The following is a 26,047-nucleotide window of genomic DNA, read 5'->3' on the forward strand; positions in this document are numbered from 1 at the left end:
TAAATATTAAAAATCTCAAATTACAGCAGAATTTTGTAAATACATAGCGTTCCTCCATCAGATCTCAAGCAATAGAATCATTGGGATTGTGGGCTTTTTAGACAGGGCCGTGCGTATGGTTTATCGGGAAATTCCGCTTCAGAAAGTGGGGGACTAGTCGCTTTCATTAACTATAGCAGTCCTTGCCGTGACAATCTTCCACCAAGCTGTTGGATTTAGACCCAGTGACAATGAAGTAACGACAGTGTATATTTTAATTAGAATGGAGTGTGACTTGGGGAGGGACAGTACTCGTTTTAACTCGATTCTCTACCTGTTTGAAAGACATAATTTCCTGTTATTGGTTAGAACTCTCATTTCCACATTTGATGCTTATCATACACGTTTTTGCCTCTAAAGTGGACCTGAACGAACGCAGAGCAATAATTGCAATGAAACGGAATTCTCTCGGCAAGCTGACCGGCCCAGCAATGGATCAATGGGTCATTGGAGATTTCTTCATCTTCAGCCCTTTACCTTTCCCACCCACCTGGCTTCATCTATCACCTTCTAGCAAGACCTTCTTCCCATTCCCCAACCGTTTTATTTTGGCATTTCCCCCTTTCCTTTCCTGTCCTGAAGAAGAAAGGTCTCGGCCCGAAACGTCGACTGCTTATTCATTTCCATGGATACTGCCTGACCCGCGGATTTCATTCAGCAGTGTGTGTGTGTGTGTGTGTGTGTGTGTGTGTGTGTGTGTGTGTGTGTGGCAATGCATCATTGTAAAGCTCGTCTTCGCATCTTCAGATCGGTTGACCCGCTTCCGTCAGTGACCACAGTTCCAAACTAATAACACAAGAGATTCTGCAGAAGAGGAAATCAGCAGGTCAGGTTGCATCAATGGAGAGAAATAACAGTCAACGTCGGATCTTTATTCCGATCTAGGATGCCTGGCCTGTTAAATTCTTCCAGCATTCTGTGTGTGTGTGTGTGTGTGTGTGTGTGTGTGTGTGTGTTACTCAGTTCACGTCACTGTATTAGCCGGAGAGGGCTTTGCCTCATAAATTAACTGTAGACCCAATGAAAGGACATTTCAGTTACATTGTTCAAAATTCAGACTTCTCTGGGCCTTCATTCAATGTACACAGATCGAAGCGCATTTTCCACGCTATGAATCCTAAATTTCTTCATCGATTTTTGATCCTTGTAGAAATCGCCTTTCGATCGCGAACATTCTGGCGTTTCTTAATAATCTAGCTATCTTAATTAAGCCACAGGGAGCCATAGATAAAATTAGGTCAGTTGGACAACCAGACATTTTCCCAGGGCGGATATGGCTAATGCGAGGTGCCTCAATTTTAAGGTGATTGGAGGAAAAGTATAGGGGGGGGGGTCAGAGTTACGTTTTTACACAGCGAGTGCGTGGAACGACCTGCCAAAGGTGGTGGTAGAGGCGGGTACATGAGGGACCTTTAAGAAACTCTTAGATAGGCACGTGGATGATAGAAAAATGGTGGGTTACGCTTGAGGGAAGGATTAGGTTGATCTTACTTACTTGCCTCCTGCCTCGTACGCCATTGGCGTTTAGGGCAACAATGAAGGTCCTCCATCTCCGGCGGTGTTCAGGGATTCCTTCATCGTGTCGGTAGCTTCCTCTCGGTTTTCGCTACCGCCAGTCACACAAGTCCCGGGTGGAAACTCAAGCATAGCGTCGCACGCAGGTGTAGAATGATTCTTCATTGCTGTTTCCATCACTATTCTGTTTGACCAGTCAGGGTTGTTAGCTGGATGAGGAGAGGACCACCCTTAGTCTGCCCTCTACCCTTTCACCGGGTTGGACTCTACCAAGAGCTAAAGCCCTGAATTCAGCCCATATACCCCTCCGGGTTATTGAGGCACGCGAACCTCCAAACCACGGCAACGTTGTGGTCCTCTTGGAGGGTATTGATCTTTGAGTTGGTTAAAAGGTCGGCACAACATCGTGGGCCAAAGAACCTGAACTGTGCTGTAGTGTTCAACGTTCCTTCGCAGTGATGATGGCGAATCCTCGTCGTGGACCAGCCGTACCCCTTGCGCATTTCAAAAGGTCGAGTGTGTCTGTCCCGCGGAATTGTTGCGTCTGTAATAATCTGTATCGGCTCGAATTGCCGCCTTCAATAACGTGACAGTGGTGACGGGGAAACCTCGGGACAACCGTGGCAATATTAGGTCCGTTTACCAGAGACACAAAAGACTGTGCAGATGCTGGAAACATTAAGAAACACATCCAAAATGCCGGAGGAAATAACTAATTCAGGCATCATCTATGAAGGGAAACAAAAGTTCCTCCTGCTTTTTGTGTGTTTGGTCCGTTTACCCAGCCGCCGCTTCGCACTTAAAATCTGTGACGCTGAGTCTCAGAGAGAGTGAGAGGAAGCGGAGGAAGGGGAATAGGAGAGACTGACGGCGCGAGTAGGCGAAGTAGAAGAAATTGAACAAGAGGAAAAGATCGAGGGAGGAGGAAGAGGGAGGGAGAGAGAGAAAGAGAAAGAGAAAGAAAGAGAGAGAGGAGAGAGCGCGTAAAGTGGGGGGGGGGGCAGCCGTCACTTTTCCTTCCAAGCTGCGTGGGTGTGCGGCCGCGCAGTAACTGAAATGCTTCCACGCACATAGCTTTGTAGTCACGCAACTGGAATTTTATTTTATATAACGTTTTATTAAAGTGCCGCGCGGTTTTCAGGCTGTGTAAAAATTTCCTGCTCAATGCAATGGTTGGTTCGCGCAGCCGTGTAAAAAAAAAGAGGGAACGTTGCAGCAGATGCTGGAAATCAAAAATTAAATCGGCAATGGCTGGAATTACTGAGCAGGTCGGACAGCATCTATAGGGAGTGAAACAGTAAAAACTAACGAAAAGTATTTTCCAGAATTTTCTGTCTTTTTTTGCGTTATTTTAAAACTTTAAGGAAAGGTTATTTCAGATGTGGGGTGAAATGGTGAGACTGCAGAATAAGGAAAGCGTACGAAAAAAAGACGGGAGAATGAAAAACGGGAGCAACGAAAGGAGATCGAACGAAAGGAATTGAATGATTCAGTTACTTGACTGGACTTCTCGACACCGATTTATACTTTTAATAATTTACGGGATTTAGATGGTGCTGGAGTTTTGTACCCCGAATCTGTACTCTGTCTTCCACGAAGAATCCTTGTGGGTTTTGTCGGTAGATGCTTGAGCAAGAATGCTGCTCTGGGAATGCCTCCAAAACAGAACTACCTGAGTGGAGTGTATAGTGGTGTGGTTAAAGTTAGAAACAGAAGAAAATGCAGGTTGCCGACTTCCGGAGCAACACGTAAAAAGGTGGTATCACCTGTTTTTTCGGTGTCGCTCCAGCGGTTAAAGATGGGTCATTTGCACTACTTACAGAGCCATTTATCTAGAGATACAGCACGAAACAAACCCTTCAGCAAACCACCTATTTAAAACTAGCCTAATCACAGGGCAATTTGCTATGACCAATTAACCTACTAACCGGTAGGTCTTTGGACTGTGGGAGGAAATTAGAACGCCCGGGGGAAAACAGAAACGGTCACGCGGTGAACGTACAAACTCCTTACAGACGGCGCAGGAACTGAACTCTGAACACCGACGGCTGGAGCTGTAATAGCGTCGCGCTAACCGGTACTCTACCGTGGTCATAGAGCACAGAACCCGGGCCTTCGGCCCATCCAGTTCGCGCCGAACCATCACCCTGCCCAGTCGCAATTATAAGCGTAATTTATAGGTTTTAATATATTACACTTAACTGCTGCGGCAAAACAACAAATTTCACGACACATGTCAGTGATCTTAAACCTGATTCTGATTCTGGACCATTTGGCCGTTTGAGGAGCCAATGTCCCGTAATCTGCGGCTCCAGGAAGCGGACCCTTTTCGTGGGTCTCCTCGGCTGCCCAGTTTACAGACGCAGCAGGCATTCGGTCAGCAACGCTGACCCCGGCCACTCACAGCCGCTCGCGAGAAACGGGCCGTGCCCAGTCTTGCCGTCCGTGCTGAGGACGTTCCCGGTGCCCAGCCCATTTTTTTGGTTCTGTAGGGATAGCGTGGATGGGTAACGATAACGAAAATAACCCACATCCCAAAGTTTCAGCTATCTTACGCAGCTCCGATATTTTTAAAAGAAAATTCTACCTATTAAAGATATAAAAAGAGACTATTCGGGCCAGAGTGCTTTTACCGGACCCTGTTCATTTGACCCCACTGACCCTTATAACCTGCGCATTTGTACTTCCCGTCATTATAGGAGTTAACATTGGAAATTCTTCGGAACAACGTGGACCAAAATGATTTTAAAAATGTTCCCTTTATCATTCTCTTTATTTTGCAGATTATGATAAACCCATGCCCTCTCATCACAGAGCAGCTGCCACTTTTGCCGCGTCCTAACAACGTTTCCTCTATCATCTTGTCTTTCAGCTGCGCAGACCAGCCCTTGCTGTGAGCAGGGAACTTTTACGCGGCCTGAAAACTGCGCGACACTTACTTGCTTTTTACCCATTTCCAGTTGCACGGCAAAAGTCTAAATGCCCGGAATAATTGCGCGCCCGCGCACCCGTGGAGCTTAGAGGGAACAGTGGTCCTATATCAAGTTTCTTCTACTTCCAAACATTCCCACTGAAGGACATGGTAGCAGAGCGGTTGGCGTAACTCTTTACAGTGCCACCGACACAGGTTCAATTCCCGCCGCTGTCTGTAAGGAGTTTGTACGTTCTGCCTGCGACTGCGTGGGTTTCCGCCGGGTACTCCGTTTCCTCCCACATTCCAAACACGTACGGGTTAGGAGGTTAATTGGTCTCATGGGTGTTTTGGGGGCTGCGCGGGCTTGTTGGGCCCGATACTGTGCTGCACCTCTAAATAAATAAAATAAACAGATATCATTTTTTCAATGTACAAACTGCGAATGTGTAGTTAATGACACTTGTGAAGCTACGCCGCTAATTTAAATTTAAAAATGCTGGGAACACTGAACCGGTGGTGGAAAGGGGAACAAACGGGAAAGGGAAACAGTCCTTAGATCTGGTGCGATGCCTTTTTAATATAATCGTTTGGTGGTTTTAGTGTTCAGTGCCTGTAATTCTTTATCGCAGATTTCCAGCTGAGCGCATTTTGTTGTTTTTGTATAAATCCACTTCAAGTATAAGCCACATAAAGAGACATTCAGTCTGTTCCGTTTCTCGATGATTTACAGCAATTCGTTTAGTAACTTTGGAATATGTGGTGTGTGTGTGCGTGCGTGTGTGTGTGTGTGTGTGTGTGTGTGTGTGTGTGTGAGAGAGAGAGAGAGAGAGAGAGAGAGAGTGTATATATATATATATATTTCGTTCTGGTGCCATGTGCCCTATAATCGCACCCGAACAATTTGAATAACACATCGAATGAGCACCGTATCCTTTCCGTAATCAACACACACCAGCGGAGAGAGATCCCATAATTTCCAGACACTTTTTTTCCCCCCTGACCCTGCTACAATATTGAAACATGCAGGGGCGGTGACGGAAAATGTTTCTTTCAGGCCAGTTGTTATGGCTAGGAACGCGCCGCTTGAAAGGTTAGTGGAAACCGATTCAATAATAACTTTCAGAGGGAATTGGATATCCAACTGGAAGAAAGAGAGTGAGGGTTAAGTGGAGACCCCGATGGAATTTCAGACTAATGGGACAGCTCTTTCAAAGCGAAAACGAAAAGAAACCGCAGATGCTGGAAATCTAAAGCGGAAACACAGAAAACGCTTGGATTCTCAGCAAATGATGAAAGAGCGACATACAAAATACTGGAGGAACTCAGCGGGCCGGGTAGCATCTATGGAGGGGAATAAACAGTCGGCGTTTCAGGCTGAGTCCCGTCATTGGAGCTAGAAAGGTTGGGGGAGGAAGACAGAATAAGGAGGTGCGGAGAGGAGGAGGAGCAGTACAAGCTGGCAGGTGATGGTGAGACCAGGTGAAGGGGAAGTTGGGTGGGTGGGGAAGAGGGAATGAAGTAAGAACCCGGGCCATGAAATGTGGAGAAGGTAAAGGGCAGAAGCATAATTCATCGGAAAGCAGAGGACAGTGAAACATAGGAAAAAAATGGAAGGAGGAGAGGAACCAGAGGCAGCTGATGTGCACCTTCCACTCACCCTCGCTACCTTTTCATTCTGACTCCTGCCCCCTTCCTTTCCCATCCTAATGAAAGACCTCGGACAGAAACATCGACTACTCATTCCTCTCCACAGATACTGCCTGACATGTCGAGTTCCTCCAGTACTTTCAGGGATTTTGTCTTTATTATTCATGGTTTTCCATGGATTTTATTGTATTTCTTTATTTTCTTGTGGTTGCCTGCATGAAAATGAATCTCAAGGTTCTATTTGGCGCAGCACGGTAGGGTAGTGGTTAGCACAACGCTTTACAGTATAGGCAACCCGTGTTCAATTCCCGTCGCTGCCTGTAAGGAATTTATATGTTCTCCCCCGTGACGGCGTGGGTTTCCCCTGACTACTTCGGTAATAAATTTACTTTGTACTTTGAACTTTCAATTCTCCCACCTTCGTGCGGAGTAGGTGCAACATGCAGTGAGCCTGCCAACCCGCACTTTTCGGGATCTATGAACACCCGAATGGGGAGGGAGAGACTCACGGCCGTCACAGGAAGAACGTGCAAACTCCTCACAGACAGTGCCCGAGGCCGGGATCGAACCTGGGTCTCTGGCGGCATGAGCTTGTGGCTGTATCGACCTTTAAAGCCTGGGGGCAGTTGGCAGGATAGTAGTCGTAATGTAATCACTCGACTCCAGTGTGGTGCTCTCCTAACGGGGCTTCTCAGGCGGCTGACCCGGAAACCACATAACCGGGATTTAGGATGCATTAGAATCAGAATCGGAATTAATATCAATAACATAGAAATTGGAGGCTGATGCACGGGGAGACATCACACAGTCCTTGACAGATCGGGATCAGGGTTCAGTGCTATGGAATGCAAGACAACTGGGGACCCTTCAGGGCTGCAATCTTTCTCCCCCTTCACTGCTGTTGTGATGTGTCATCATCTTCCGCCAGCTCCATCGTTGAGGTCTTTGTCTAGAACCTCCTCCTTGACCTTACCGCCATGGGTGACCCTACCAGGAGCTAAACGCCAAGTGGTTAAATCCAGAAGGCGTCTTCTCGGGAATCTCAGGAGCTCCTAAGCCTCTCCAGCGATGAAGTGTCAATCTCGGAGAAGAGTTGCAGAAAGACACGTATGTACTTTAGTCTCCCCTCGGCATCTTGACCACAAGCTCTAGGCCACTGTTCCCAGTGGAGCTTTGTGGGGAATGTTACACTAGTGTGTGTGTGTGTGTGTGTGTGTGTGTGTGTGTGTGTGTGTGTGTGTGTGTCCGCTCCTTGATATAGCACCCGGCCCTCGAATAGACAGTAAACATCCCACGGAATTCACTGAAGCAGACCGCGAGACTTTTACCTTGATTTGTGCAACAAACTTGAAAGAACTATCGGATATTTTTCTTAAAGAAAAATGCAAGTGTTTGAAATCGGTAAAATAAAACAGAGCATTCGTGAAAGACTCGGAAGGTTAGGTTGCGGATAAGTTCACTCACCTTCATTCACCCCAACGCTGAACTGTTTCCACAACCTATGGACTCACGTTCAAGGATACTTCATCTCAGTTCTGGATATTTATTGCTTATTTGTTATTATTATTATTATTATTATTATTATTTTCTTTCTGAGTTTGCAGATTGTTGTCTTTTTGCACATTGGCATTGGTTGTTTACCCGTCTTGTTGTGTGCGTTTTAAAACAAAATATTTAATGAGATACAGAGTGCAATAGGCCCTTCCGGCCCTTCGAGCATCGCGCCCTGCAACCCCCTTTAACCTTAGCCTATTCACGGGACAATTTACAATGATCAATTAACCTACCTACCGGTATGTCTGTGGACTGGAGGAGGAAACCAGGGCACCTGAAGGAAATCTGTCATGGTCCGGTCCATGAAGTCCGCATTCTGTTTCACGGTCCGGTCTGTCAATCCGTTTTCCATTGTTCTGTTGGGTGCTCTAATTAAGACACATGATTCTCGTTTGGGCAGACACATAAATACCTCTGGAGACCAGGGCTTAGCTGTTGGATTGTTCCTGTCAAAATCCCCTGTCTGAATCCCTTCTCTGCCCCTTCCTCCTGAAGCCTTGCCCTGCAACCAGTGTCTGAAGCCTTGCCTCACCTCACCTTGCCTCGCTTCACCTTGCCTCGCCTCTGCCTGAAGCCTTGCTTGCAACCTCACCAGCATCCTCACCTCTATCATTGCCAAGTTCAACCGCTGGAGCAAGACAGGAGCCTTGCTGTATCTAGATAAGGAAATGTATTTCATTCTTTGGAACTGTCTCTTTGTGTCCATGCTTTTGCTAGGTAGGTCCGGCCGTTTGCCACTACCTTGAGTTGGGAACTGTCTCTCTGTGTTCTGTGTATGAGTCCAGGTCTATGTCCTGTTCCCAAGGATGTGTCCAGGCTCTGGTTCCAGAGTTCCCTGTCACTAGTCCAGGCTCCTTGTTACTAGTCCAGGCTCCTTGTTCCTAGTTCCTTGTCCAGGTTCTGTGTTTCTTGTCCATGTCCTAGCCCAGGCCCTGCATCCTAGTCTCATCCAGGGTCTGTGTCAATGTCCAGCATCGTTTCTTCCTCACTTCCTTTGCTTTCTTGACACCTAGTCCTGTTCTTTGTACTTCAGTGTCTGTGCCTTGCATTTGGATCTGCTTCCAGTGCGCCCCCCCCATGACAAAATCAATGTGGTCACAGGGAGAACATACAAACTCCTTACAGACAGCGGTGGTATTCATTGACCCTAGTGTGTATTTTTTTCTATTTACACTGAATATCTACATGAAAATGAACCTCAGGGTAATATCCGGTGACAAAGGTGTACTTTGATAATAAATTTACCTTGAATTTTGAAATTTGAACTTCTGGTGGAAAGCAAGATGAAGTTAAAGGTTAAAGACCCTTCATCAGACCTGGAAAAGGAGGAGGGAGAGATTTTAAATAGCAGAGAGGACCGGCGAGATAAAGGTAGACCAAATGGAGTGTCACAAGTGAGGCAAGGTTACCATGGTGCTTAGCTGTCAATGAAGCTATCTGGTTGGTAAGTTTAATGAAGGTGTCAAAGGGAGAAAATGCAACCTCATTGCATTCCTTTGTGGAATCTCATCTGTAAGTCCCCCCATTAATCAATCAAACATATAACTTCATCAGCAACCTATCACCATGACAACCCCAGCCTCAACCTGTCAGAGATATTTCCTTTGTCCTATGTCTCCAAAACTAACTTCACAACTAAAACACACACAACTTCAGGTTCAAATAAAATGTCCAATTTTCCCAGTATCTTTCAAATTTTTTATTGGCATGTCTCAGAGAGAAAGTCAATCATTTCATAACCTAAATTTCTTGAACTATTTCTATCCATTCCAGGACTGTAGGAGACTCTTTGCTCAGCCATTCTTCACTTCTTCACTGTACATTTGGATTGAAGAACTTTGTTTTATTTCTTCCTATGAGAGAACCTGTAGAATGGACTTTAAAATCAAGGATCTTAAGGTCCCCCTAGACTTTGAAGGACAATTATGGGCATAAGAGTTTTGTTAACCTCGATAAAGCCCATTTCTCTATTCATTTTTTCTATTATAAGATACAGATTTTACCTCACTTATGATGACCCTGTCTGTTTGTTTTTATCCTGTTTGTTCTGTTATTGGCAAAACAATAAAAATAAAGTTTAAAAACAGCACACAACTTATTTTCTCTCTCTTATTCTATCAAGAGGTCTTTAAATTTTATTTATTTATTTTTAGAACAGGCCCTCCCAGCCCACTGAGCTGCACTGCCCAGGAAACCACCAATTTAACCCTAGCCTAATCACGGAGCAATTTACATTTACTAACCGGTACAGCTTTGGACTGAGGGAGGAAACTGGAGCACCCAGAGGAAACACATGCACAAGTGGCAAGAACGTGCAAACTTTCCTACAGAGGATGCCATAATTGAACTCTGAACTCTGACAGCTCAAGCTGTAATAGCGCCGTAATCTGAAACTTTAACCTAGATTTTCCTTTCAAAGATGCTGCCCAACTTTATTCATTTAGTGATAAAATGTGGAGTAGGCCCATTTGGTCCTTTCACCCATGATGCAACATCTGCCAAACCTGATAAAGCCAACCTAATCACTGGACAACTTGCAGTGACGCATTTACCAATCCGGTACACCTTTGGACTGCGGAAGGAAGCAGGAGGACCCAGAGAAAACTTACAGGACTCCATGGGGAGTAAATACAAAGCCTCTTTATGTAATGATGCCAAATTGAACTCTGAAATGTAGAATGCCCTGAACTATAATAGTATCGTGCTAACCTCTATGCTACCACGGTGTCCTCTGTTACCTGCAATTCTTCGTTATTTTTAATAACACAACTAGCTGATCCTGATTTACTTTTTGGGGTGGATGCAAAAAGAAGCTGGAAATACTCAACAAGTAAGGCAGCATCAGCATAGAGAGGAATGAAGTCAATGTTTCAAGATGATGGGCTGTTATCACAAGTCATCATACACTGACCGGATTTTTCTTTCCACAGATGCTGCCCAACCTACTGAGCATTTTCAGCATTTTCTGTTTTTATCTCGGCTGTCCTTCATCCACAGTATTGTATATTTTGCTCACCATTTATGAGAATTTGCTAGGCACAAATAGGATGCCACATTAGTGTGACGGTATTATAGCTTGGAGCATCAGAATGTGGAGTTCAATTCTGAAGACATTTGTAAGGAGTTCTTAAGCTCACCCTGTTACTATGTGGCTTTCCTCTGGGTACTCTGGTTTGCTCCCTCAATTCTAAGCCATATTGGTTAGTAGGTTGGTTGGTCATTGTAAATTGTACTATGTGTTAAATAGGTGGAACGCTGGGTGGTATGGCTCACTGGGCTGGAAGAGCATGTTCTGTGCCGCATCTCTAAATAAATAAAACAATAAATAAATTGGCTGCTACACTGAGTATTCAATAATAATAAAAGAATATACCTGTAACACAGTATCTTGTTATGAACTCAGAAAGCTGAACATACACTTCATCATTTAAAAGATAGTACACTTTTGAAAGCCACGCTCAATGTTTCAGGAAAAGCTTCTTCCCCTCCACCATCAGATTTCTGAATGGTCCATGAACCCATGAGAACTGCCTCTCAGTTCCTATTTTGCAGTATTTATTAATTCATGATTGTAAATTATAGTTTTCCTTATGTATTGTACCGTACTACTGCCACAGAACAAATTTCACAACATATGAGTAGTAATGTGATTCTGATTTTGATTGTGAACTATTGTCATACAACGTTATCAACAAAGTCAGAGTAAATGTTGTGGCAGTATCCGAGGGGGAACTGAAGGTGCTGTATTTAAATGCACATAGCATTCGGAATAATGTGGACGAACTCATGGTGCAGTTAGAGATTGTTTGGTACGACATGGTGGGCATCACTGAGTTGTGGCTGAAAGAAGGCCATAGTGGGGAGCTTAACATCAAAGGATATACTTTGTACTGAAAGGACAGGCAGGAAGCTATAGGTGGTGGTGTGGTTATGTTGGTAAAAGATAGAATTACCTCTTTAGAAAGAGATGACATAGGGTCAGAGAATGTTGCATCTTTGTGAGTGGAGTTAAGAAATTCCAAGAGTAAAAAACCATTATAAGAAACATATGTAGGCCTCCAAATAGTAGCCAAGTTGTGGGGTTGAGATTGCAAAGGGAACTGGAAAAGGCATGTAATAAGAGTAATGACACAATTGTAATGGGGGATTTCAATATGCAAAGGGATTGGGAAAATCAGGTTGGTGTCAGATCGCAAGAAAGGGAATTTGTTGAATGCCTATGAGATGGCTTTTTAGAGCAGCTTGTGCTTGACCCTACTCAGGGAAAGGCTATCGTAGATTGGGTGTTATGTAATAACCCAGATCTTATTAGGGAGATTAACATAAAGGAACCCTTAGGAGGCAGTGATCATAATACGATTTAACTTGTAATGCAATTTGAAAGGGAGAAACATAAGTCACATGTACCGGTATCACAATGGAATAAAGTGAATTACAGAGACATGAGAGAGGAGCTTGCCCAGGTGGATTGGAGGAGGATACTGACGGGGATGATGGAAGAGCAGAGGTGGCTGGAGTTTCTGGGAATAGTTCACAAGGCGCAGGATAGATATGTCCCACAGAGGAAGAAGTTCTCAAATGGCAGGGGTAGGCAACCATAGCTGACAAAGGAAGTTAAGGACTACTTCAAAGCCAAGGAAAGGACATATAAGATAGCAAAAGTGAGTGGGAAATTGGATGATTGGGAAGCTTTTAAAATCCAACAAAAGGCAACTAAAAAAGCTATAAGAAGGGAAAGGATGAAATATGAGAGCAGACTAGCCAATAATATAAAGTAATGTACCAAAAGTTTTTTCAGTTTATATAAAGAGTAAAAAGGAGGTGAGAGTTGATATTGGACCACTGGAAAATGATGCTGGCAAGGTCGTAATGGAGGACAAAGAAATGACAGCTGAACTTAATAGATACTTTGCACCTGTCTTCACTGTGGAAGACACTGGCAGTGTACTAGAGGTCTGTGAGTGTTAGGGAGCAGGAGTGAGTGCCATTGCTATTACAAGGAAAATGTTCCAGGCAAATTGAAAGGTCTTAAGGTGGATAAGTCACTTGGGCTAGATGGACTACACCCCGGAGTCCTAAGAGGTTGCTGAAGAGATAATAGATGCATTGGTCATGAACTTTCAAGAATCACTGGATCCTGGCATGGTCCCGGAGGACTGAAAGATTGCAAATGTCACTCCATTCTTTAAGAAGAGAGGAAGGAAAAAGAAAGGAAATTATAGGTCAGTTAGCCTAACCTCAGTGGTTGGAGTCTATTCTTAAGGATGGGGTTTCGAGGTACTTGGAGACAATGATAAGATAAGTCAAAGTCAGCATGGCTTCTGTAAAGGGAGAGTTAGAGTTCTTCAAGGAAGTAACAAGCAGGGTAGACAAAGGAAAGTCAGTGGATGTCATTTATTTGGATTTTCAGAAGGCTTTTGATAAGGTACCACATATGAGGCTACTTAACAAGATAAAATCCTTTGGCATTACAGGAGAGATACTGGCATGGATAGGCAGGAGGCAGTGAACAGGAATAAAAGGGGCTTTTTCTGGTTGGCTGCCAGTGACTAGTGGTGTTCCTCAGGAGTCAGTACTGGGATTGCTACTTTTCATATTGCTTGTCAATGATTTAGATAATGGAAGTGATTGCTTTGTGGCAAAGTTTGCGAATGATACAAAGTTAGATGGAGGAGTGTATAGTGCTGAGGAAGCAACGTGATTGCAGCAGGACTTAGACAAATTGGAAGAATGGCTAAAAATGTGGGAAATGGAATACAGTTTTAGGAAATGTCTGATAATGTATTTTGGTAAAAGGAACAATAATACAGACTATTATCTAAATGGGGAGAAGGTTCAAACATCAGAGTTGCAGAGGGACTTAGGAGTCCTCATAAAGACTCCCAGAAGGTTAATTTACAGGTTGAGTCTGTGGTAAAGAAGGCAAATGCAAAGTTGGCATTTATTTCCAGGGGAATACAATGTAAAAGCAAGGGAATAATGCTGAGCCTTTTTGAGACACTAGTCGGGCTGCACTTGGAATATTGTCAATAGTTTTGGACTCCATATCTCAAAATGGATGTATTGTCATTGGAGAGAGTTCAGAGGAGGTTCATGGGGATGATTCCAGGAATGAAGGGGTTAACATATTGGTACCAATGACACAGGTAGGAAAAGGGAGGAGGTCCTGAAAATAGACTACAGGGAGTTAGGAAAGAAGCTGAGAAGCAGGACTACAAGAGTAGTAATCTCGGGATTACTGCCTGTGCCACGCGACAGTGAGTATAGGAATATAGTGAGGTGGAGGATAAGTGCATGGCTGAGGGATTGGAGCAGGGGGCAGGGACTCAGATTTCTGGATCATTGGGACCTCTTCTGGGACAGGCGTGACCTGTAAAAAGTGGACAGGTTGCACTTGAATCCGAAGGGGACCATTATCCTAGCAAGAAGGTTTGTTAAGTCTACTGAGGCTACTGGGGAGAGTTTAAACTAGCATTGCTTGCGGGGGTGGGGGGGGTGGGAACCGAACTGAAGAGATGGAGAAAGAAGTGGTTGGCTCACAAATACAGAAAGCTTTTAGGCAGTGTGAGAGGGAGGATAGGCAGGTGATAGAGAACGGGTACACTCAGACTGATGGTTTGAGATGTATCTATTTTAATGCAAGAAGCATCATGAAAAAAGCAGATGAGCTGAGAGTGTGGATTAGTACTTGGAGCTATGATATTGTGGCCATTACAGAGACTTGGATGGCTCAGGGACAGGAATGGCTACTTAGAGTGCCAGGCTTTGGATGTTTCAGAAAGGATAAGGAGGGAAGCAAAAGAGCTGGGGGTGTGGCACTGCTGATCAGAGATACTGTCATGGCCGCAGAAAAGGACAAATTCATGGAGGGATTGTCTACTGAGTCTCTGTGGGTGGAAGTTAGAAACAGGAAGCGGTCAATAACACTACTGGGTGTTTTTTATCGACCACCCAATAGAAACAGGGATATTGAGGACCAGACAGGGAGACAGATTCTGGAATGATGCAGTAATAACAGGTTTGTTGTGATGGGGGATTTTAATTTCCCCAATATTGATTGGCATCTCCCTAAGGCGAGGGATTTAGATGGAGTGGAGTTTGTTAGGTTTGTTCAGGAAGGTTTCCTGACACAATATGTAGGTAAGCCTACAAACGGAGAGGCTGTACTTGATCTGGTATTGGGAAATGAACCTAGTCAGGTGTCAGGTCTGTCCGTGGGAGAGCATTTGGAAATAATGATCATAATTCTATCTCCTTTACCATAGCATTGGAGAGGGATGGGAACAGACAAGTTAGGAAAGCATTTAATTGGAGTATGGGAAAATATGAAGCTATCAGGCAGGGACTTGGAAGCATAAATTGGGAACAATGTTTTCAGGGAAATGTACGGCACAAATGTGGCAAATATTCAGGGGATATTTGCAGGGCGTTCTGCATAGGTACATTCCAATGAGACGGAAAGGATGGTAGGATACAGGAACCATGGTGTACAAAGGCAGTTGAAAATCTAGTCAAGAAGAAAAGAAAAGCTTATGAAAGGTTCTAAAACCTAGGTAATGATAGAGATCAGATAATTATAAGGCTAGCAGGAGGGAGTTTAAGAATGAAATTAGGAGAGCCAGAGGGGGCCATGAGAAAGCCTTGGCAAGCATGATTAAGGAAAACCTCAAGGCATTCTACAAGTATGTGAAGAGCAAGATGATAAGACGTGAGCAAATAGTATCAATCAAATGTGACGGTGGAAAAGTGTGTATGGAATCGGAGGAGACAGCAGAGGTACTTAATGAATACTTAATGTATTCATCACAGAAAAGACCTTGGTGATTGTAGAGGTGACTTACAGCGGACTGAAAAGCTTGAGCATTAAGAAAGAGGATGTGCTGGAGCAAGTTGGATAAGTCGCCGGGACCAGATGAGATATACCCCAGGCTACTGTGGGAGGCGAGGGAGGAGATTGCTGAGCCTCTGGCAATGATCTTTGCATCATCAACGGGAACAGGAGAGGTTCTGGAGGATTGGATGGTTGCAGGTGTTGTTCCCTTGTTCAAAAAAGGGAGTAGAGATAGCCCAGGAAATAATAGACCAATGAGTCTTACTTCAGTGGCTGGTAAGTTGATGGTGAAGATCCTGAGAGGCAGGATTTATGAACATTTGGAGAGGCATAATATGATTATGAATAGCCAGCATGGCTTTGTCAAAGGTAGGTCATGCCTTATGAGCCTGATTCAATTTTCTGAGGATGTGACTAAACACGTTGAAGGTAGAGCAGTAGATGTAGTGTATATAGATTTCAGCAAGGCATTTAATATGGTACCCCATGCAAAGCTTATTGAGGAAGTAAGGAGGCATGGGATCCAAGGGGACATTGCTTTGTGGATCCAGAACTGGCTTGCCCACAGAAGGCAGAGAGTGGTTGTAGATGGGTCATATTCTGCATGGAGGTCGGTGACCAATGGTGTGCCTCGGGGATCTGTTCTGAGAACCCTACTCTTTTCATTTATTTTAAATGACCTGGATGAAAAAGTGGAGGGATATGTTAGTAAATTTGCTGATGACACATATGTTGGGAGTGTTGTGGATAGTGTGGAGGGCTGTCAGAGGTTATAGCGGGACATTGATAGGATGCAAATCTGGGCTGAGAAGTGTCAGATGGAGTTCAACTCAGATAAGTGTGAGGTGGTTCATTTTGGTAGATCAAATATGATGGTAAGACTCTTGGCAGCGTGGGGGATCAGAGGAATCTTGGGGTCCAAGTCCATAGGATACTCAAAGCTACTGTGCAGTTTGACTCTGTGGTTAAGAAAGCATACGGTGGATTGGCCTTCATCAATTGTGGGATTGAATTGAGGAGCTGAGAGGTAATGTTGCAGCTATATAGGACCCTGGTCAGACCCCACTTGGAGTACTGTGCTCAGTTCTGGTCACCTCACTACAGAAAGGATGTTGAAACCATAGAAAGGGTGCAGAGGAGATTTACCAGGATGTTACCTGGATCGAGGAGCATGCCTTATGAGAATAGGTTGAATGAACTCGGCCCTTTTTCCTTGGAGAGACGGAGGATGAGATGTGATCTGATAGAGGTGTATAAGATGATGTGAGGCATTGATCGTGTGGATAGTTAGAGGCTTTTCCCAGGGCTGAAATGGCTAGCATGAGAGGGCAGAGTTTTAAGGTGCTTGGAAGTAGGTACAGAGGAGATGTCAGGAGTAAGTTTTTTACGCAGAGAGTGGTGAGTCCATGGAATGGGCTGCCGGCGACGGTGATGGAGGCAGATATGATAGGGTGTTTTAAGAGACTCCTGGATAGTTACATGGTGCTGAGAAAAAGTAGAGGACTATGTATAACCCTAGGTAATTTCTAAGGTAAGGACATGTTCAGCACAGCTTTGTGGGCCGAAGGGCCCGTATTGTGCTGTAGATTTTCTATGTTTCTACATATGAGGAGCGTTTGGCAGCTTTGGGCTTGTACTCACTGGAATTTAGAAGAATGCGGTGGGGGGGGGGAGGATTTCATTAAATGCGGAGGGGCGGGAGGATCCTGGATCATTCATGATGGAATAGTGGAGTAGACTCGATGGGCTGAATGGCTTAATTCTGTACTTATGTCTTATGGTCTCATGGTCTGTGTGAGACACATGTTTCTCGCTGTATTTCTGAGCCATTCTCTCCACGCCCCCCCCCCCCCTCGTCCTTTCCAGTCCTGATTAACGGCCTCGGCCTGAAATATCCACTGTTTACTCCCCTCCATAGATGCTTCCTGACCTGCTGTGTACCCCCAGCATTTTGTATGTGCTCTTACAAAAGTGGGTGGCGGGGTAAAGATGCGCGTCTACCAAAGGAGGCGTAAGGCTTTCCCTCCCTCCGCTAGCCTATAGGTCACCCTCAGGCAAGGTGTAGCACCTGCTAAGTCCTCCCACCCTACCCCGATCAGGGTCACGTGAAGCCATGGGGGCAGGTGGTGGATGGTCGTATGAGCAGCTGGTGCATATCACAAGTCCTGGTTATGCGACCGCTGACGCCAGGCAGACAATCTCTGAAGAGTATTGATCATGGCTGAGGTCACTTGAATTGCAAAGACGTGGTGCCGAAGAACGCAATGGCAAACCACTTCTCTAGGAAAAAAATGCCAAGAACAATCATGATCATGGGACCATGATCGCCCCTGTCATACACCAGGGCACATAATGATGATGATATTATAAGCAATCTACAATCTTGTAAATTTTCCAGTCATTCAATAACAGCGTACGAGCCAAAGGGCTTTTCTAATCCCAAATATTAGCGACACAACCTTTGCCTTAACGTGTCCTGCGCCTGCAACCGGGGGCTTCGCTGTTATTCAAAGACAAGGAAACCCCAAATGCAGCATTGTGTTTCAAACAGCACTAAATCCACCGCTATCAATTTATAAATAACATCTAAAATAAAAAATAATAATAAAATCATTCGTGCCTTTATACAAAATAATCGCGGCAGGAAATACACTCGGGACAGATAGTCTGCGTGAATTAGTGAACAAGCCTGCTATATATTGTGTGTGAGGGGATATCTACGCTATTCATATCATACGAATTATTAATTCATTTGTTGAACGTCGTGCCGAGTATATGAAACCACTATCCCTGCAGCCAACTCGCTCTATCACTGGAATGCAGGTGAGCAGGTCCGCGGCGTCGATTCGCTTTCGGATCCTCTGTTGTCTGCCGTAACTTTCTCCTTAGTGATAGTAATTGCTTTAAAGTACATCCTCTTTACTTGCGGGCTTTGTTTTGCGTACAGTTCTGCCGGAAATGTGCATAAAATAATAGAAAGTAGCTGGATTATTTTCGATTTTCATTATTAAACTAACAAAAATCAATGTGCACGAATAAGTGGGGATGTGCGAGCGATATGCGTAGGCAAAGGGGCGGGGGTAGAATTGCGTAGCGGCAAGCGTAACGCTCTACAGCGCTAGAGACTGGATTTCAATTGCCGCTGCTGCCTGTACGATTTCCCCTGACCGTGTGAATTTCCTCCGGGCGCTCCGGTTTCCTCTCACATTGCAAAGGGGTAAGCGTTAGTTGGTCACATGGGTGTAATTGAGCAGCGCAGACTCGTTGGGACAGGGAGGGTTTGTTCCCGTGCTGTATCTCTTTTTAAAAATGTTTTGAAGGTTTTGTCCAAAAATGCAATTAGGAGTTGTACATGCTCTGCGGAATTGCTGGACGTCTGGTGTTTTTGTTAATACTGGGTGCCGTGGCTCGTGTGTTATCACAGCGCCAGCGTACTTATGAAGCTACTGTCACGGAGTTCAGGGACGAATGATCGAATCCCTCTGCCCTCCCACATTCAGTACTGAAACGTCGACTGTACCTCCTCCTAGAGATGCTGCCTGGCCTGCTGCGTTCACCAGCAACTTTGATGTGTGTTGCTTCAGTACCGTCTACTCTCTCTCCCAACACATATCAAAGTTGCTGGTGAACGCAGCAGGCCAGGCAGTCCTGACGAAGGGTCTCGGCCCGAAACGTCTCTTCCTAGAGATGCTGCCTGACCTGCTGCGTTCACCAGCAACTTGGATGTGTGTTGCTTGAATTTCCAGCATCTGCAGAATTCCTCGTGTTTACTCACTCTCCCTGTGCGTGTAAAAGTGTACCCAGCCTTCTGAACCATCAAATCCTCACCTCGGGCCACACACCACCGGCTCAGGAACAGTTTTTACCCTTCAAACATCCGGCTCCTGAACCAGCGTGGATAATTTCACTCAAATCAACTCTGAACTGATTCCACAACCTGCGAAAGAAAATGAATCTCAGGGTAGCATATGGTGACATACATGTAGTTTGATAATAAATTTATTTTGAACTTTGAACTTTGAATCCGCGCTTAACCCATACGACAGCACACGGAAACAGACGACCATTACTAAAGGCCGCATCATCGTATTCACTCCTCGGACACAGCGAAGGGCAGGGTGAGCGTTGAATTTAAAAAAACAGTGAAGTTTATAGAAACACGAAGTATTACTTAAATAAATGATACTTGTATTTATTCTGCGTTATGTTATATTATTTATTTATTGAGACACAGTGAGGAATAGACCTTTCCGGCCTTCGTGCCCCGCCGCCAAGCAATTCCCCGATTTAGTCACAGGACAATTCACAATGAGCAATTACCCTATCAACCGATTGGTCTTTTGACCGTGGGAGGAAACCGGAGCATCCGGGGAAACCCACGCGGTCACGGGGAGAACGTACGACGTACTCCTTACAGACAGCAGCGGGAATCGAACCTGGGTAGTGCGTTGGGCTAACCACTACGCTTAACCTAATCGCTCTGTCTTGTACTACCTCAGCGCACTGTTGTAATGAAATGATCTGCATAGATGACATTCAGAGTTTATGACTGTGCCTCGGTACCATAATAATAACGCAATTTAATAATTATGTATTGAAATGCTTTGGAAAGCTTCCCCCCCCCCCACACACACACACGCGCGCGCGCGCGATGTTGTTTATCTGACCGAAGTGAACTATAAAACTCCGCCATGGACGATTTCAAGTCCTGCTGTGAATGGAGGAGGGTTGGACACGGGGCTAGCAACCCCCACCCATTCCGTCAAAACCCAGAGCTACAGAAACGAAACTCCAACAGAAGCTCCAAAGACCTCATCCCCGGGAGAGAGGATGGGCTACACCTGGGGCAATTCGAAAGACTGTCCCAGGACAGGGGACTCTAGCAATCTGCTGTCGGCGGCCTTTGTCCCAGTAGGGGTGATGGATTTAAGAAGAAGTGAATTACAAAAGCGAGTACATAAAAACTAAACTAAGCAATGAATTAATTGTCTCGATAAATATAACTAAGTAATTGTACAATTTTATATTAGTAATGTTATAAATTCCCTGCCAAATATTGTGCGTCAGAAATAGTTAACTGATCTGTTGTGTGTTTAATGTTATACCGACCGGAGTAAACAGTACTTGATATCCGAGAGCGGGTTTAGCGTGTGCTTGTGAACGGGTGCGTGGCGGGTGTGCGGTCCGTGTTCTCAGTTTGTATCTATTGCAAACAAAATTGTTTCCTTTTCAGCATTCAATTCCAACCTCAGATAACAAGTGCTCCATCTTCATTTTATTTGTGGCATGGAAAGCGAACAGTTGGAAACGGGTTGGGGAAATATTTATATTTCTAATTGTGATTTATCCGTTTTCTGTTATGTATTCCAATGTATTGCCGGCGCAGACAACGCATTTCACGACATATGCCAGAGATGTTAAACCTGATTCAGATTCTGATGCTGAGGTGAGCTTTGACAATTTCTGCGCTGACAACTGAGGTCAAGATTCAGAGAAAACTATAAGATACGGCTGGTAATTTGTGGTTAAATTATTCCGTGTTCTTGATTGGAGAAATTATTACTATGTTTGTTTATAAACGCTTTAATGTATACATATCTATCTGTCTATCTATCAGTCTGTCTAAATATCTATCTATTTATTGTGCAGACAGCCAAGGCCGTTCCTCTCTTAACGCACACTTACACATGCAGTCTGTGCCAGTGTGTGCGTGTTATTGTGTGTGTGCATGTGTGCGCTGTGTATGTGCATGTGCAGTGTGTGTGAATGTGTGCGTGTGAATGTGTGTTTGTGTGTGTGTGTGTGTGTGTGTGTGCTCGCGTGTTCGAGTTTCTGAATGCTAATTGTATTTTGCAAGTTACTTCAGGAATGAACTTCATCGATTTCCTCTGAAACGCAATAAAATTGAAATCAGTAATAACCGGAAGTTACGTAAACTTCGTCCGATTTACTACTCGCCGCTACCATCCGAGAGGGCGTGAAGAGAGCAGCGTTCACAATCTGGATGAACCCGTTTAAAGTCGACAAAACAAAACATCTCTGACCAGCGCATCTTTTAAGTAAAAATGAAGGGTTCTGTTGTACTTTTTTTTTGAAAGTGTAAATGATATAAATGATATTCATTATCGGCTCGCAGTTTTATCAGCAAAAAGAAACATTCTCCCCACAAGTAGATCTTCAGCGATATTAATTTATCTGTAAAAAAAATTAAAAGTTGTATATAATGTATCTAAGCACGAGATTCTGCAAACAGTGGAAATCCAGAGCAACCCCACAAAATACCCAACAGGTCAAATTGCAGCTTTGGAGGGGAATAAGCAGTCGACGTTGCGGGCCAGGACCCTTCATCAGGGCAGGAAAGGACGACGGCAGAGCCATAGCTGAGTTCCGCCAACACTGTGTGTTCGCGTTGCACATAATGTATATGATCAGATAGATTATTTATCTCGAGGTATCGCACATACTTAATATACTGTACACAACAGTGCGAAAGTCTTAGGTTCAGATATATATAGCTAGGGTGCCAAAAAATTTTGCACAGTGCGGTAATTGCCAGCGTGGAGGAGAGCGAGTTTATAAATCTTGTGGGCGGCAAGGGATGTTGAGAATAGCGAGGGTGGAGCGCTGCTGCAGGGCTGAGGGACAGGTGGCAGAGAAGGAGTGCCAGCGGTGGGAATGGCGTACGTGCAGACACACCCAGCCCTGAGACATCCGACAAGGTCATTTCGTTTGAAACAATTGGTTTATTGATCATCAGGGAATGTCTCTCTGGTGCTTTCCACTCCCTCTCCACCATGATTCCCCTCTCCCTGCCCCCTTCCCACTCTCAGTCCACAATAGAGACCCAGATCAGAATCAGGTTTATCATCACTCACATATGTCATGAAATTTGTTTTTTTTTCGCGGCAGCGGTACAGTGCAATACATAAAATTACTACACTACTGTGCAAAGGTCTTGGGCACCCTAGCTAAATACTGTATATGGCCTAAAACTTTTGCACAGTACTGTATGTGCCCATACTTGCGGAAATTTGCATATGCTTAATATATGTGTGCATAGCTGCAGAAACTTGCTTTCTGTTTCTAGAAGTTTATTTGCATACAGGCGGGTCCAAATTTGTATTTCAAGTTCAAGTTTGTCATCTGCCTGGTCCAGGGTATTAAAGCAAAGGAAATTTAATTTTTCTTCAGCAGTTACAATACATAATTTTAAGGTGATTGAAGGAAAGTATAAGGGATTGTGAGAGACAGGCTCTTTTCACAGAGAGTGGTGAATGCATGGAACGCCCTGGCTAGGATGATGGTAGAGACAGATACATTAACGGTATTTAATAATCTCTTAGATAGGCACATGTGTGATAGAAAAACGGAGGGCTATGTAGGAGGAAAGGATTAGATTGATTTTAGAATAGATTAAAAGGTCAGCACAACATCCTGTGCTGAAGGGCCTCTCTTGTGCTGTAATTTTCTGTGTTCTATACACTATACAGAGAAGATTCACTAGAATGATTCCGGAATTGAGAGGGTTAACATATGAGGAACGTTTGTCCGCTCTTGGACTGTATTCCTTGGAGTTTAGAAGAATGAGGGGAGACCTCATAGAAACATTTCAAATGTTGAAAGGCATGGACAGAGTGGATGTGGCAAAGTTGTTTCCCATGATGGGGGAGTCTAGTATGAGAGGGCATGACTTAAGGATTGAAGGGCGCCCATTCAGAACAGAAATGCGAAGAAATTTTTTTAGTCAGAGGGTGGTGAATCTATGGAATTTGTTGCCATGGGCAGCAGTGGAGGCCAAGTCATTGGGTGTATTTAAGGCAGAGATTGATAGGTATCTGAGTAGCCAGGGCATCAAAGGTTATGGTGAGAAGACGGGGGAGTGGGACTAAATGGGAGAATGGATCAGCTCATGATAAAATGGTGGAACAGACTCGATGGGCCGAATGGCCGACTTCTGCTCCTTTGTCTTATAACTTACATGAAAAAGTAGTGCAAGTTGAAAGAAAAGAAATATGGTTTACAGGAAATGCAGCATTTTCTCTATCCTGTTTTATAATCACTAATCTCCAAACTGGATGTATCATCATATAGAAGGAAATCAGAATCAGGTTTAATATCACTGACATCTGTTGTAAAATTTCTTGTTTATCAGCAGCAGCAGTACATTGCAATACATAATAAAAAACTACAATTTACAATATTTTATATATATATAATTGAAATTAAAGTAGTTCAAAATGAGATGGAAAGAAATAGTGAGGTAGTGTACATGGGATATATCAGATATCTGATACCAGAGGAGAAGAAGGAGCCGTTACTGAATCACTGAGTGTGTGTCTTCTATCTCCTGTACCTCCTCCCTGATGCATATCCTGGGCAACGTTCTTCTATTTTTTTTTGCAACTGCGCAGACCAACCATTGCTCTGAGCAGGAAATTTTTACATGGCCTGAAAACTGCATGGCACATTATTTAACATCATATAAAAGAAAATTCCAGCTGCACAGCAACAAAGGATATGTGCGTGTGAGCATTTCAGCTGCTGTGAGGCCGTACACCCTCGCAGTTTGAGAACAGAGGTCCCTAATGGTGGTTATCGCCTTTCTGAGATATCACCTTTTGGAGATCCGCTGTTCATTGTCAGTGTGTTTTACTGAAGTCGGTGAATCATAGGAAATGCAGTTTTGAAGGCCAGTCAAATGATTGTAAGGTCAATAGTTTCACTCAATTTTTCAATTTCAGCACCAGTTTTACTTAATCTATTTCACCAGTGATTTATTTTTGTACTTTGTTTTTAGATAACTTCATCTGTGTTATTTTGGGTCAATATACAGTGTTTGTGGCTGCATGATGTTAGTTTCATAATGGCCTCAAAGTTATTCTCTGAATCCAGATAACAATGAAAACTCTCAATTATTTATCTGTCAACAGAAAATCAGTCCCAGGCTCCTTCAAAGTGACAGTAATTGGCTCAGAATTTCAGAAGTTATTAGAGGGAATGATAATGCAATTATTAAAGTGATTTGGCAGAAAGAGCCAGGGGAATTTTACCAAAAGTTCTGCACTTAGTTGGCTTAAGGCAGAGGTGGCTGGTGGTGGGAGCAGGGAGTGGTGGTTCTGTAGGAAGCTGCAGGGAGAGCTATATAGAAATAGGGACAGGATATGGTAGGGGAGGATTTAGAATTAGGGAGGAGAGGGTCATACAGGCATAGCACAGCACAGAAAAAGGCCCTTTGGCTCATCTCACTCCTGCTGAACAAGTTCCCATCTGAGCTAGTCCTATTTGCCTGTGTGTTTGACCCATATTCTTCTAAACCAGGGGTTCCCAACCTGGGGTCTGCGGGGCCCTCAGCTAATGGTAGGGGTCTATGGCATAAAAAAGGCTGGGAACCCCTGCACTAGACCTTTCCTATGTGTCTGTCCAACTGTCTTTTAAATCTTGTTATTGCGCCTGTCTCAACTACTTCCTCTGTTAGCTCATTCTACACACCCACCACATTCTCCGTGAAGAAGTTGCCCTTCAGGTCCTTTTGGATTCTTACCTCCACCCCTCCTTACTTTGAACTTATGGCCTCTACACTCAGTGGCCACTTTATTAGGTACACCAGTACCCTTGCTCTTTAATGCAAGTATCTAACAGCCAATCATGTGGCAGCAATTCAATGCATAAAAGCATGCAGACATGGTCAAGAGGTTCAGTTGTTGTTCAGACCAAATATCAGAAGGGGAAGAAATGTAATCTAAGTGACTTTGACCGTGGATTAATTATTGGTGCCAGATGGGGTGGTTTGAGTATCTTAGAAACTGCTGATCTCCTGGGATTTTTATGCACAAGAGTCACTAGAGTTTATAGAGCATGGTGGGAAAAACAAAAAACATCCAGTGAGCAGCAGTTCTGTGGGTGAAAATGCTTGGTTAATGACAGAGTTCAGAGGAGAATGGCCAGGCTGGTTCAAGCTGACAGAAAAGTGATGGTAACTCAAATAACCATGCTTTACAGCAGTGGTATGTGGAAGAGAATTTCTGAATGCACAACACTTCAAACCTTGAAGTGGAAGGGCGACAGCAGCAGAAAACCATGAACATACGCTCAGATATCACTTTAGCAGGTACCTCCTGTCCTCAATAAAGTGGCCAGTGAGTGTACAAAATGGAGGCTGGGGGCTGGAGGTGGCCTGTCCTGGTGTTGGACAACAGTGTATGTGCGTGGGTGGAGGAATGTGGCTTATTTTGCTGTCGTTGTTTCGTTACTTGTTGTGTTCTGTGGGACATGGTCAGCATGTATGTTGGCACCAGAATGTATGGCAACACTTGTGGGCATCCCCCAACACCTCCTTAGGTTGTGCTGGTTGTTAACACATAAAGACGCATTTCACTGTATGTTTCACTATACATGTGATAAATAACTGTATCTAAAATCTGAAATCCAATGGATTAGCATTGGTCACAATGCATTAATCCTAACCTAGCCTGGGGAAGACTCAATGGAGGATAGAACAGCACAGAAACAGATCATTTGACCACAATGTTAAGACTATAAGGCCATAA

At 44.2% G+C, this 26,047-nt stretch overlaps 1 protein-coding gene across 1 annotated transcript in view; it reads left to right on the top strand.

Moving 5' to 3' along the window:
- tlx2 (T cell leukemia homeobox 2) overlaps positions 1-26,047 on the top strand; it is a 62,603-nt gene that overhangs the window by 3,770 nt on the left and 32,786 nt on the right. Inside the window, exon 2 of the mRNA XM_072254812.1 lies at positions 17,644-17,649. Within this exon, the coding sequence (XP_072110913.1) occupies positions 17,644-17,649 (6 nt within the window). The remainder of the gene's footprint in view (positions 1-17,643; positions 17,650-26,047) is intronic.

The sequence above is a fragment of the Mobula birostris genome, chromosome 4 (assembly GCF_030028105.1).
Source record: "Mobula birostris isolate sMobBir1 chromosome 4, sMobBir1.hap1, whole genome shotgun sequence".
NCBI lineage: Eukaryota > Metazoa > Chordata > Chondrichthyes > Myliobatiformes > Myliobatidae > Mobula > Mobula birostris.